Below are 13,292 nucleotides of genomic sequence, written 5' to 3' on the forward strand. Positions count from 1 at the left end.
AGTCAAAGGATTGAGCTATTATGACACCATTTCTGAACTCACACAAAGATAACTGTATCTTGAATGCATATACGGGGCCTGAAATGGCTTCTGCTAGCTGCTGGTTTGGCACACAGAAGATAACTTTACAGAGGAAACCACAGGGCAAGAGTTCAGGTTTGGCCTTGGATGTAGAGGAGAGGGAGGACATGGGATAATGGTGACAAGAGGGTGAGACGATGAGAGAGAGCGAGGGACAGAGAGGATAAAGTCTAACTGTTGCTTATTACAAATGTAGAATAACTCCAGTGTGTGATTCTGCCTGCAATGTGCGAGACAGAGAACATAAGGTCAAAGTGACAAGAGATGGGTATAACTCACATGGATACTGACATATAAAAGGAAGGAAGGAGAGAAACTTAACATTCAAACATTTACATACAGCTCAGTGCCACTATATGGTAGTCTGAGAACACTAGGTCACTGTCATATGCATGACTGTAAATGGGACTAAGACAGTCTAAATCCACACTGACACATATGCTTTCTCACCCACTCACCATCGAGTTTCAGTATGCACTTCATGTATGAATATGTAGCAGATGCTTATGGAACAGAGATTAAACATATGGTGACAGATAGACCAAACTGTCTTGTTTACTGTCTAAATGAAGACAGAGATTTCCTGCTCCTGCAAATGTCACTATTCTTGGCCCACCATTCCTGTGCCTTCTTTCATTTAAGCTCATTATCCAATTGTTTTGTTTGGCAGCACATCACCTTCTCGAGTCCCGCGACTTCATCTTAGGCGGCACTTGTCATTATGGAGCGGTACACGCAGGCAGGGGAGAAATAAACAGCCGTGCCTTTCTTAATACCTCACATAAAAAGTTGGCCTTCAGTCCTGCTGATTAGATGGTCTGTGATCTTTATCAAGCACAGCAGAGAGAGACATCTGCTGTAGACATATGGCACAGAGGTCTGCCACTACTGATATTCATAGCTGCCCCAAGCCTATGGCGGGCGGCATCCTGCCTGCACTCCCAGCACAACCCTGCTGTTTTCTCACAACCCAGATTCCAAAAGAGTTTGGGCGCTGTCTAACACAAATCAAACAGAATGTGATACCTTACTAATCCTTTTTGACATATACTCAACTGAAAACAGTACAAAGACAAAAACAAAATTATGTTCTACCTGACCACCCTCATTGATTTTGTAAATATATGCTGAATTTGATGTCAGCAACACATTTCAGACAAGCTGGGAGAGGAGCAAGAAAAGACTGGGAATGTTGTGGAATGCTCCAAAAACACCTGGTTGATCATTCCACAGGTAAACAGGTTCACTGGTAACAGGTGATACTATCATGACTGGGTATGAAAGGGGCATCCTGGAAAGGCTCAGTCATTCACAAGCTAGGATGGAGTGAGTTTCACCACTTTGTGAACACATGATTGTGTAAAGGATATTACTACATGGGCTCAGGAACTCTCGGTTTGTTTGCACACAGCTTGTTTGCAAATGACTGCATTGTCTTTCTGTTAGCATAACAGTGTCCCAACATTTTTTGATTTGGGATTGTACTATTGAGAGGCATGGAGGCAGTCCAAAGCTTCCTGCATGGAGCTCCGTCCTCCACGTCTTTTCAATCACATGATAAATCATTACAGCACTATTCTCAGCTGCACAATTGTATCGTTTTTTGTGACAAAGTTGTTTTCATTGAATTGTGTTTATTGTTATTTCCATCGGTGAGAATAGCTAATACTTTTGAGAAACAGGAGGATGGAAGAATTAGGTGGCCAATTCACTCCGATCCCGGAGCCAGCCATGAAACAACAGTGCACCCCTTCTGTCATGTCGAGTTTACTGGCCTCTCAGGTAGCTTTGAGGATTACTGCCATGCCTCTTTACTCTGTCATCCTTAGGCTTTCCCTTGGGGGAAAAAAAGTTTGAAAGCTTTCTTTCTCTCGCACACATCAATAGACTTTCCTTATTCTGCATGACTCATTAACACTATTATGAATATGGATCCAATATGTCCATAATTAGCTTGTGATAGCAGGGCTATGTGCCAAAACGAGCCCTGGTCTGATGAAATAGGGACAAGGATCACACTAGTAAGTAGGGCTCACATTAGCCATGGAGGGAGAGTACTCACTGCTCTGTGTAATTCATTGCAATTTCCATGCTTGGCCCCTACACAGAACGGGACACATTTATTCAGCATAACGATCAGACTGAGCACAGCAGTAATGACCATTAAAACGAGGCCTATGCTTATTTAACGGGTGTGGGCCCAGCCTTGGTTGGTACCAGGCTTAGCTTAGAGAGAGAGGACAGGGACAATGGGTGGCCAGCTTTCCTGTACCAACAAGGCCTCTAATGCTTTTATTTGCCATTACAATGAGCCTGTTGGGTCTGATCTGCCTGTAGTCCAAGAGCTGATTCAGATCCTGTCCCCATGTGTCCTCCGATGGGCCCTAAAGAAACAGATGACACATGGCAGCAGACCGCGCCACCAATATACAGACTCCCTTGTCATCTTTATGGATGCTGACAATACAAGACCCATCTGAAATGCCTGAAGTGGCTTGTGCTTGCTGCTGGTTCAGCACATAGACTGTGGTGCAGCATACCTAGATAAGAGAGGCTTACACACACACACACACACACACACACACACACACACACACACACACACACACACACACACACACACACACACACACACACACACACACACACACACACACACATAAACCCCCAAATGCCATACAGCTAAGGTATCAGTCAAGAGTTTGGACACAGCTTTTCATTCAGTGGCTTCTATTGTTTATTTTCTGCATTGTATATCAAAACTGAAGAAATTCCAACTATAAAACAACACACATGGACTTATTTAGTAAGCAAAAACATGTAAAGAGAGCAAAATAATTAATTTTGTATGTATTTCCAGTAAGATGCATCATTTCACATCCTGTCCATAAAACAAGGAATCTATGACATCATTCATGCCACTTATATGTATGACAGATTAGGATAATGTGATGCTGTGCTTGTGATGTGAGAAACTGTGCTTGAATATTCTTGGTAACTTTATAAGATTATTATCTTTGCCCAATCCTTTATAGTGAGTGTCCAAATCCCACTATTAATTAAGACTTGAGATCTTATCCTTAACACAGTTTTAGAGCCTGTGTGAGCCTGTGTAAAAAGTGTGCTTTGGTAGTGCTGTGATTTGGGCTGGCCCTGTATGTTCATTTGTGATATTCAGATCCATTTTGCATAACCAGTGCAGATGGCATTTCCGCTTAACCAAAGATGGGAATCTACCAGAAATACGTTTGTTCATTAAGCGGCAATGAGGCTTGACAGCTCTGCGTCCTCACTGCAGTGTGGCAGCCCCGTTCCAACGAGAGCGCGACAATGCTGCACAGTGGGAGAATGACAGCAGAGGTTAAAGGATTTCTGCAGCAGCAGGGACAGAAAAGCAGGCCCGAGGTGTGAGCGAAGAGAACGGGCCTCAGAACAGGCTGTGTGACCAGACCTGAAGGAACCACGCAGTGCAATTACTTACAAAAACTGCCACAAAGTCACCTTGTTAAAAGACGAAGGTTTGAGGAAACTGGCTGCAGCGTCATGCCACCATAGCAGAATTATAATAACCACGTTGGATAGAAAGGCATTTAAAAATACAGTAAAGTGGCTTGCTGGGGTAAGAGCGTACAGCTGCAGGCATAGCTATAGGTGAATCAGAGGGAGAAAATTGCTTTAGCACCCACAGCTGCACCACAGCTTTTATACTGTATAAGCTGATAATGTGACAAGGGGCCACAAACAGAAATATGAAACATCATTCACTCACAGATAATGGAAAAGCAAGCTTACAATAGGACATCATTTCTGCAAGGGTTTCTAATGCGGCATGACAAGCATTTCTAGCAGGAAACTTGCAGAGCAACTAAAATGATTTTTTAAATTCTTCTATCAAGAGAATAATGACACAGCAATTATATACAGGCGTGGAATTTAAGGTCAGAGCAGCATAATACTATTGCAGAAGTTGAGTTCTTCCAAAGTGTCATTTTCTGGTCCATATCTGATGCGTTGCTGGCTCCCTATGTCCAATCCCACCCACCATGGTGACCTCTCTGTTGTGCGAGTACACTTTTGCTGCTTATGATTCTGCTCACCATCTTGGATCGCCACTGTAAGCAAGGTTCATAGCAATGGCTGAAAATGCACAGTGTTCTAACAACCACCAAAATACAATATAATCTATCGGACCTTGGCTGAAGTTTCTCTGTCCTCTAAGTTTGGTGAAAATTTTAAAATCCCACACATGGAGAGTGAATAAGCTAAACTTGATGCTTGAAGCATTGCCTTAAAAAACAACTGAGATGTGATCCAGAATATTCTGATTACTCCACGGATGACATGCATCATGTTAAAATGTTAGTTGCACATCCTATCGAAAAGGCTCCGACGATAACAGTTTTCTCTAGACCTCATCACTCCAAAAATAATTTTACGTTGGTGGCATTTCAGATCAAATATGCTGCCGACACAGATGAGTAAGACCGCTGAGAACATCGTTTTCCATATGTGAACAAGGAAAGGAAGTCATATTTGGGTTTGATAATTAAAGTGTCATTAAAGAAGCTGTCATTTGTGTGGTGAATGCTATTAAAGGAGCTGTCATCTGCTTTAGCAAGTGCTGCAGCTAGCACTTGCCACACAAGAGATTGACAACAAAAGAAAGACTGTCAATAACAAAGACATCGAGGATAGACTGTATGGGGGAGAGAAAGAGAAAAAACCCTGTCAGTGCTCACGAACATATCCAATAAGTTCAAAATCTGTTACCAGGCGACTTTTTTCCCAACAAATTCCTTTTGTTGGGAGGATTTTCCCATTCATTTATTTGTCCACTTTGGTAGTTCTGGCTTATTTACAAGGGTGGGCACAATGTCTTATTCTCAGTTACTTTGGGGGCCATGCCTGTCACATATTGTTGGAACAGGCCTCTTGTTTAATAGCATCATCTTACCCATTTAGCTAATGTGTAAAAGCCAAGAGTCAAAAACATGATTTCCAGATGCAAATTACAAAAGTCTTTCCCCACATTTAAAAATCAAGCATTGTTTTTCTTCATCCACCAGGTTGTTTGATCCAACTTTTGTACTCAACCTGCTGTTTAGTGCAGCTACAAGCTGTTAAATCTCAACAAAAGCTCTTCTGTGACGCCGCTGATAATAATGCCATGGCACGGTGGCAGTAAATGAGAGCAACTCACAAAGGCAATCTGTATCTCCTCGATTGGAACAAAAACCCCAAAATGCTGCCGCGGTGTAATCACACAGTCAGTGCAATTCATGTAGACCTGTGAACATACTATTCCTCTGAGAGATCAATAGCGTTGTGTCAGACAAAAAGAACATTGCTCTGGGCCAAAATCAGGAGAGTAAGCAATCTAGGGAGTGTCAATCTGGAGGTTGCTGTAGTGAACAAAGACTGCAGTGACTTGTGCGATTACCTCAGGATCAGTCGTTTAGAGAAACTCATCTGAGAGATGTTTGGGCAGAGGGTGATATACAGAGACATAAACCTCATTGGTGATTCACCCAGTCAAGTACCTTAACTTCCTCAGTGGGCATATGCCAGTCCAAGGACAGGCCAGCAGCATTTACTGTGCTTCCACCTTCCTGAGTACAACTCCTGCTCCCCAATGACCGGGTCCTCTGCGTGTGCTGTTGACAGTGGCAATGATTATAGTGATAATGATGATGATGACAGTGATGGTGATGAGTATTAGCAGGCTAGCTGGGGGGAGATCTCCCAGGGCTGGGTTCAAAACGACAGCGCTGTGCCGTGCCAGACACACACACCACTCTTTTGACATCATGTCACATTGGGAGCAGATTATCTCCTCTTCCTCTTTTCCTTCTTTTCTGTTTTCCTCTGCGTTGACAGCCTCCTGCCACAGCGCTTTAGAGAACCATTCACAGGTGACAGCCTCTCTGACTCTGCCTCCCTCCATCATTCTCACACACTCACTTTTGTCCTTTTCCCTTTACTCACCACCCTCTGCGCCCTTCCTCTGTATCTGAGCGTTTTGTCTTTCCTCTGTATATGAGCACTCTCCTTCACCTGAATCCCTCCCCTCTGAATCTGTCTCACTCTTTCTCTCTCACACTTGTTCTGCTCCCCCATGGGGTAATTGCTCGGAGCCAGGCTTCCATTTTTATGACTATAATCGAGGCCAGAATGCTTATGCCTCTAGATTTCTCCTTGCCTGTGTCACAGTGGCAGCATGAGGGAGAGGAAGGCAGATAAGACCCTGAGGAGTGGAGAAAATCACTAGTCGATTGTAATTAGAGTCCTTATTTCGCCTATGGAGGTGGAATGGACACTATGGCCTGCAGAGAGAGAATTCAACCTTTCTGCTGCACCTATGGCATGGAAACACATAAGGGCATTGCCCTGGCCCCAACTATTAACTCCTTAAGCCGGGTCACTCAGACAAAGATGACTTTGGCTTCATTAAAACATGACAGAAGCTTGCATTGGTATCTCAAGTAGGTAATATTTCAGCCAGCTCATCAAGTCCTTAAGAGCGTGCTGGAGTTGTAGCACTCAAAGCAAGGTCAGCTCATGGGCTTTGCAATGTACGCTGGAGTGTGTGTGTGTGTGTGTGTGTGTGTGTGTGTGTGTGTGTGTGTGTGTGTGTGTGTGCCTGATTCAGATGAAAAGCGGGTCAAAGAGTGGAACTCCACTTTGCTATGGAGAAGCAGGCGGCATACAGATATTTCATGTGTAATGGACTCCGAGGAAGTGGGAAAATTCCATTGTGGTGCTTTATGAGAGGTGGTGTGTTGAAACACCATAGCACGGCCCGCCTGTGAGGCCTTCTTTGCCAGTTGTGTGGTACATATAGGCATGTCCAGGCATAGCTAATAACAGCATTACTCTGAAGGCAAAGCCTCATAATGGAGGAGGAAGCACACCAAAAGACAGAGTTTTCAAGGGCAAAAAACCACAGTCCTGATACCAAAAATTATGTGCTCAACAGCGCTTTAGATTGCAAAGACCAATTTATCCACAGAATTACATTAATGTTTGAGGGGAAATCTCCCCACAACACAGAAAGGATAAAGAACCAAATCAACTTCCTCCTCTGACCCTGTCTGAAGCTCTTATTGCTACAAACCCATTTAAAGTACCTGTCAAGTAAAAAGGCACTGAAATCTGAACTAGGCTTCAGATCATGATCCATGCAGAAACACATACTATAGAGTTTGGTAAGTGTGCAGCTGATACATGTTGACAACAAAAACAAACCTGCTTTCAACACTATGGATGACGCCTGAAGTGTTGTTGATATTGGACATTAGCCAGCTGCTACTCGTATGTAGATAATAACTCTACATTTATTTTTACCTATCTTTGTTCAACATCTTTGTGTTTTTTTTAGTTTTTTTTCCATTTGTCTTGGAGCTGTGTGTAAAACTTGGTCAGTAGAGCAGATTTTGATTCACTATGACTGTGAATGTGTTGTGTTTCTGCAGTAAGCTTTGACATTTCCAGTCGTTATTAATGCTTAATAGGCAAAGCATACATAACAGGTTTACTCTCCAACAATGTGCGAGCTGTAAGGGAGGCACAGGCCTCGTCATCACCTACCATCCTTCCCACTCTTTCCGTTTCTCCAGCCTACTGATGGTGTAACACAAACATAACTAAAATAGGCATACTGAGAAGCCAGTGAACACGTGTGTGTACATTAAGGAGTGCTTGGCGAGGACAAAAATCAAAGTTGACCCAACTAAAAGGCCCCCCCACTCCTGCAGCTATTCCTCTCCTGGGAGATCCGGTAGAAAGCAGAGATAAGGGCAGAGTGATCAATGAGATGCTCTTTAAAGATCTGACCTGACACTCATTGATGCCTGTTATGTGGGTGCCACAGGCTCCCTTTCTAGACAACCTAAGGGCTCCTGTATACTTGTTTCAAAATCAAATCTGGCTTGTTGTCTCTCATAAGGACGCTGGATACAGTGCTGGGTGCAACTACGAGGGTATCCAGCATATACAGTCTATATGTATATTCATCCACATGTTACAGTATGTGTATTTACATTTGTGCACCTGAATGGAAATGGCAGAAATGCTTTGCAAAAACATTGTTCCATAGCGCTACAAGTGGTCAGATTTGGAAGTCATAGAAGAGTGGACTACTGGCCTTGGAGGAGGTCTGCGTTCTCTGAATAGCCTTCTAGTTGTAACATGGATTTGAGGTCTTAAAATCAGCTCTACAACCAGCCTTGCCGTACATTTGAAGGAAGCTATTCGAAAACGGAAATATCACTTGGTTTCCCAAAATGGCTTAAAGATATGTTACAAAGCCTTCACAACAGCCACTTTAATGATGTAATCTTGTGGCACTCTATTTCACAATATTTCCATAAATGTAGTTGGAATCACATTTTGATTTGCATTTTAACCAACATGTTGGAAACTCACCTGACATTTGCATATTATTTGGGTAGAAACAGTCATAATATCTCAAAGCAAAGCAAACTAAGAATGAAAACTAATAACAGAATTTTAAATTATTACCTAATTACCAAAAGCCAATTACCTTGCAGATCAGTCATACTCTAACGCCATTCCAGACCAGTTTTTACTACATTTCATATCTGCTTTCATATCTATGACTTTTGTTCATTTTAATTGAAGCACTGTGTTGTGTTCTGCTGTTGCAAAGGATTTCAACCAGACACAAAAGAAAAAGTATTTCATAGTCTCCTAATCGGGCAATGATGTGGTGTTTTTGTCTATGCATGTACATGCACACAATGTAATCTCAGACAAAATGCAGTCAACCATTTTGCATCAGTGAAAGCTACATGGAACCTGTACCTCCACTCCTTGTAACACACAAACTTGATATACTGGATATAAGCACGAGCTTAAAGGACTAACATGAAAAATGTTCAAGTAAAGATGTAACAGTATCCAGCTAGAGGAGTGTTTATGAGGGCCAGAAAAGAAACTAGTTCATATGACATAGTGTCCAACCACCATAGAAGGCAAAGTGTTGATAGTGGTTCTGAACGACCTCACTGGTGGTGAGGTGAAAAGCCTGCTGTCACAGAGAGGGGGCAGACGTGACAATTGTTTAAACATGGAGATAATGACACACGTTATCAGTCTCTCCTGGAAGGCGTTTGTAGTGCTACATTCGGTTGTTCGCATGAAAAAAAAAAATTGTTCAAAAGTTCAAACCCTTTTTTTTTCCCACTCCTCTGCACACCGGGCCAGTGTTGGTTTTGGGAAGTTACCAAAATTGTTGAATACAGCCTGATTTCCCAATATATCTATTCAAACAGTAACAGTCAAACTTCTGGTCCAAAGCAATTTGCATGGGATGCACCATACTGTGTGGTTTTGACAACATCTCATCATTGTGATATACAGGGATTTTCCTACCAATATTATACTACATTGATACTGATACATATTTATCAGTCAACACTGCATTTACTCCAAAAGTGTGGCATCACTGAAGGGTAGAAGCGTAAATCAACTGATTGTTGCTCCTGCATTTTTAAACTATTTATTATTTATTTTATTTTTTTTACAGCAGGCTGGTTATTGTGCGAGTCCCTGTTACAGTGTGAAACTGCAATTCAACATGGGGCGACCGACTCTAAACCTTTGTCATCAGTCTTTGACAAGCTTTCTTTTCTTTTCTTTTCTTTTCTTTTCTTTTCTTAAAAAAAAAAAAATCGCACCTTGGCAATTTGGAGATCATAGAAAGTCCTGACTTTATTTACCCAATTAACCTCGTTGCCTATCACTCATGCATGCTCCTTGACTGATAACAAAGTATGTTCATATCACTGGGATATAATTCTTTTGGAAACTGATAAATAATAATAATAGTACTATAACATTGACTTATCACCCTGCCCTTCTACGAGTTGCGAAAGCAGAGGAAAAACTGATTTACAGCAAAGATGACAGACTCTCTGTGAGTGATGGGGCAAAGAAAGCTAAGAAAAGGTTGTCAGATTTAGTGTTAAAACATATGGCTGTCGTGTCTCTATACTGAGGGAGTGTCTGACATCCAGTGAGGCAACATATGACATTCATGTCAGATGCCATTAAATCAATTATGCTTTCAATGAGGAATCACCTTGAAAAGGCACACAGTTCATCGTTCAACATTTTACAGTCAGTCAAGAAAACTCTTTTTAAACATAATAAATAAAATCTGATTAGACATATTATGTCTAATCAGACTTTATGTTCCCATTCATGAGGAAGTTGTTGTTTCCTACTGCAATTTACAATAAATAGGGTCCTCTTCTGGCTCAGATTATGCTTTCAGTAACAAGGTGTGAGAGAAAAAATAGGATAAAATGCAAAAGAGCTACTTGAGTGGACTGCCAGCTTTAGAGTTGAATACAAAAAATAATAATAATAGTAATAAACACAATGTACTGCATAAACTGCACAATGTATCAGCTGCAAATGGTATTTTGATAGATGATTCTCATAAGGAATTACTGAGTATTGATTTTTTTGGACACCTATTTTCTTTTTATCTATTCACAGAAACACCAAAAACATCTATGGGCCTAAAAAAAAAAGAATAAAGTCTAAAAAGAAAAAAGTAAAAGACATTGACTACACACACCAGAGTGCTATGAATGCTGAATCTACAGAAAAGACAATCTGTCTGGATGAGTGCCACAGCCGCCTACTGCTTCAATTACACTTAAGATGAAACCGATAAAAAACTAGGTCTTAGATAATCCTCGAAACAACCCCTCTGGGTAAATGAAATTTTAATAAGATAATAAATACTGAAGATGGGAAATTTGTAAAGTTAATTCTGAATTACACAGTTACATTAACACAGTTTTAGGTTATGTGGTTGAGTCCAGCTTGAAAAATAGCATGTGTGATTGTTCAAAGCAAGTGGAAATGTGCAGAAAAAAAAAAAAACATTGACATTTAAACACTTAAAAAGGTCTATGATAATTCATTATGGATGTGACATCCAGATGGTGAATCAGTGCTATTAAAGAGGCACAGAGCAAAGACAGGAGTCTAATAAGGAGGAACTGCAGCACGAATCAAATCCTCAAATGAATGGCAAAAAAATCTGGGGCTTGTTAGTAGTCAGAAGGGAAGGAAGAAGGAAGACACAAGTCAAGGCAAATGAACACACAGGGAGAATGCAACCATAATATGTCTGTGAATCTGTCCTTGTTTGGGCATCTGGGCAAAGCCTACGCAGCTGTAACCACAGCAGTGACAGAAACAAAAGTTTGGAAAGAGAGTGAAGAATATAAGTGAAGGCAGGGAAATCAGCCAATGAAAAGGCAACGAAACGGGGGCAAAACATAAAAGACAGCAGAGCCGTAAAGCAAACACTTACCAAACACCCAGTCATCCTAAGACCCAGCCCCAACTGCGACCACAGCAACAATGCAGCAGGCTTGCATGTTTACATCGACAGCAAAATCCCTCGAAGGTCTGCCTCTTAACAATCACAGGAAAACCTCCCGCAAAAGCACAGAGGGAAAAAACACACTCACACTAACCCAGGCTCTGACCTCCCCCCTCTATTAACTCTCACTCACCCTCTGATTTGCCTCTCCAAGTTAAATACTAAGGAGAACGCTCATTTTACAGCCTCTACTCTTTAGCAGGAATCCCCTTTGAGGCATGTCTCCAGCCAGCCACTCTAAAAGCAAGAGCTCAGGCAGGCTCGCTCTTCCTGCTTGCCTGCATAGATATCTGCTCTAACCGGACGAGCCACTGAGGAATACTCCAGGGAAGGAAGTGACATCGGCAGGTGCTCCCTCCTTCCTTCCTTCATTGCTCATGTAAACAATACCCATTTTCCCGCAGTAAGTCTAAATGCGTGAGTCATTCGTTAATAAATACCAGAGAAAGCGTTCGATTCATTTCAAACTGTGTCACTCTGGAAAGAGAAAGCTATGTGAGATGTCACAGAAGGAAATTAACATCATTAATAGCGTGTAGATCTCTTTAGCCCAGTTTGCCCTGTGCTGGAGTCCCAGGAATATGGAGGGCTGGAGGGAAGCCAGAGAGGAAAGGAGTGTGTGTGTGTAACAGAAGGGAGTGTGGATGAATCACACAGAGACAGGCATAGATGGAGTGAGTCAGAGGGCATGTCCCGCCACAGGCTCACGAACCCAGCGAGAGATGATCTTCCTAGTTGTCCATTCATGCAAGCCAGGCCATGACTGCAGGCAATAAACAACCAATAGCTCCTAGTCAAGCTTATTCCACTTCAATTTTTCCACAAGACAAAAAAGAAATAAACAAAGTCCACTCCGACCACAGTTCTGCTATAAACAAAAAATCTTTTCATCGTCCCACACACAGAGAAATGACAACTTCTGCTGTGAGCTCTGTGCCGCAGAGGTAAGTTATATGATTACAGTGACAACAGGGTGTGTGACACAAATTCGCAGGAAAAAAAAGGTGACATACGGCGCCCGGTGGATTTCTTCTAAGTCAAATGTGTCAGTCACCAGACAATTTAGTGTTCTATAAATGTCATTGTGCAAAAATGGTTCATAAAAGCTTTAACGGTGCCATAATAGGACAGCTAGGAGAGTGAATCAATGGGCTCTTAGCGGAGTGTGAACGGAAGAAACACACAACCTGTTCTTTGACGGAGGCCAGGATGTTGTTGGCGGTGTTGTCAGCCTCCATGTTGCGGCCAGTTGAACTGTCGCGGATGGTCAGCAGAAGCCCCTCCTCCGTCACTGGGCTCTGCTCAGGAGCTGGCATTCCTCCTGCGTGGACAAACACACACGCACAAACACACACACCAAGATCTGGTCACCACAGGCGCTCTTCTGGAATAAAAAAAAACAAAACAAAGAAACTCCACAATCTTGTACACACACACCAGAGTGCGAGTGCATGCATGTGCAAATACACCACACTCTTTGAGTAAGCCACTCCCCGATATACACAGGCGAGTGATGAGCAGTGACTATCAATGGTCACACGCCGCCACCGCCAGCAATACACAAATGTACACCCACACACGCCATATGGCCCAAAGAGGAAAAAGGCTGTCGATGTTTCACGTCTGTGACAGTGCAAATCAATGCCATATGGCCTTGAGACAACACACAAGTTAAATAATGATTTGTGTATGTAATACAATCACATAAAAAAATATAACACAAACAGAACAACAGCCAACGGTTCTACTGAAGGCGTAAGACAATGGAAAATCAAATCCTGAGGAT

The 13,292-nt window shown here is 42.2% G+C and overlaps 1 protein-coding gene across 7 annotated transcripts in view; it reads right to left on the bottom strand.

The window, feature by feature from the left end:
• pkp4 (plakophilin 4) overlaps positions 1 to 13,292 on the bottom strand; it is a 73,872-nt gene that overhangs the window by 45,909 nt on the left and 14,671 nt on the right. For 4 of the 7 annotated variants that reach the window (XM_070975934.1, XM_070975933.1, XM_070975936.1 and 1 more), the window contains exon 2: positions 12,694 to 12,827. The exons of 1 other annotated variant lie outside the window; for it this stretch is intronic. In XM_070975934.1, coding sequence (XP_070832035.1) covers positions 12,694 to 12,822 — 129 coding nt within the window. In that variant the 5' untranslated portion in view covers positions 12,823 to 12,827. Of the gene's footprint in view, positions 1 to 11,434; positions 12,100 to 12,693; positions 12,828 to 13,292 lie in introns of those variants that run through there. 2 more of the 7 variants (XM_070975938.1, XM_070975937.1) reach the window with 1 other exon arrangement.

Source organism: Chaetodon trifascialis, chromosome 12 (genome assembly GCF_039877785.1).
Source record: "Chaetodon trifascialis isolate fChaTrf1 chromosome 12, fChaTrf1.hap1, whole genome shotgun sequence".
NCBI classification, from domain to species: domain Eukaryota; kingdom Metazoa; phylum Chordata; class Actinopteri; order Chaetodontiformes; family Chaetodontidae; genus Chaetodon; species Chaetodon trifascialis.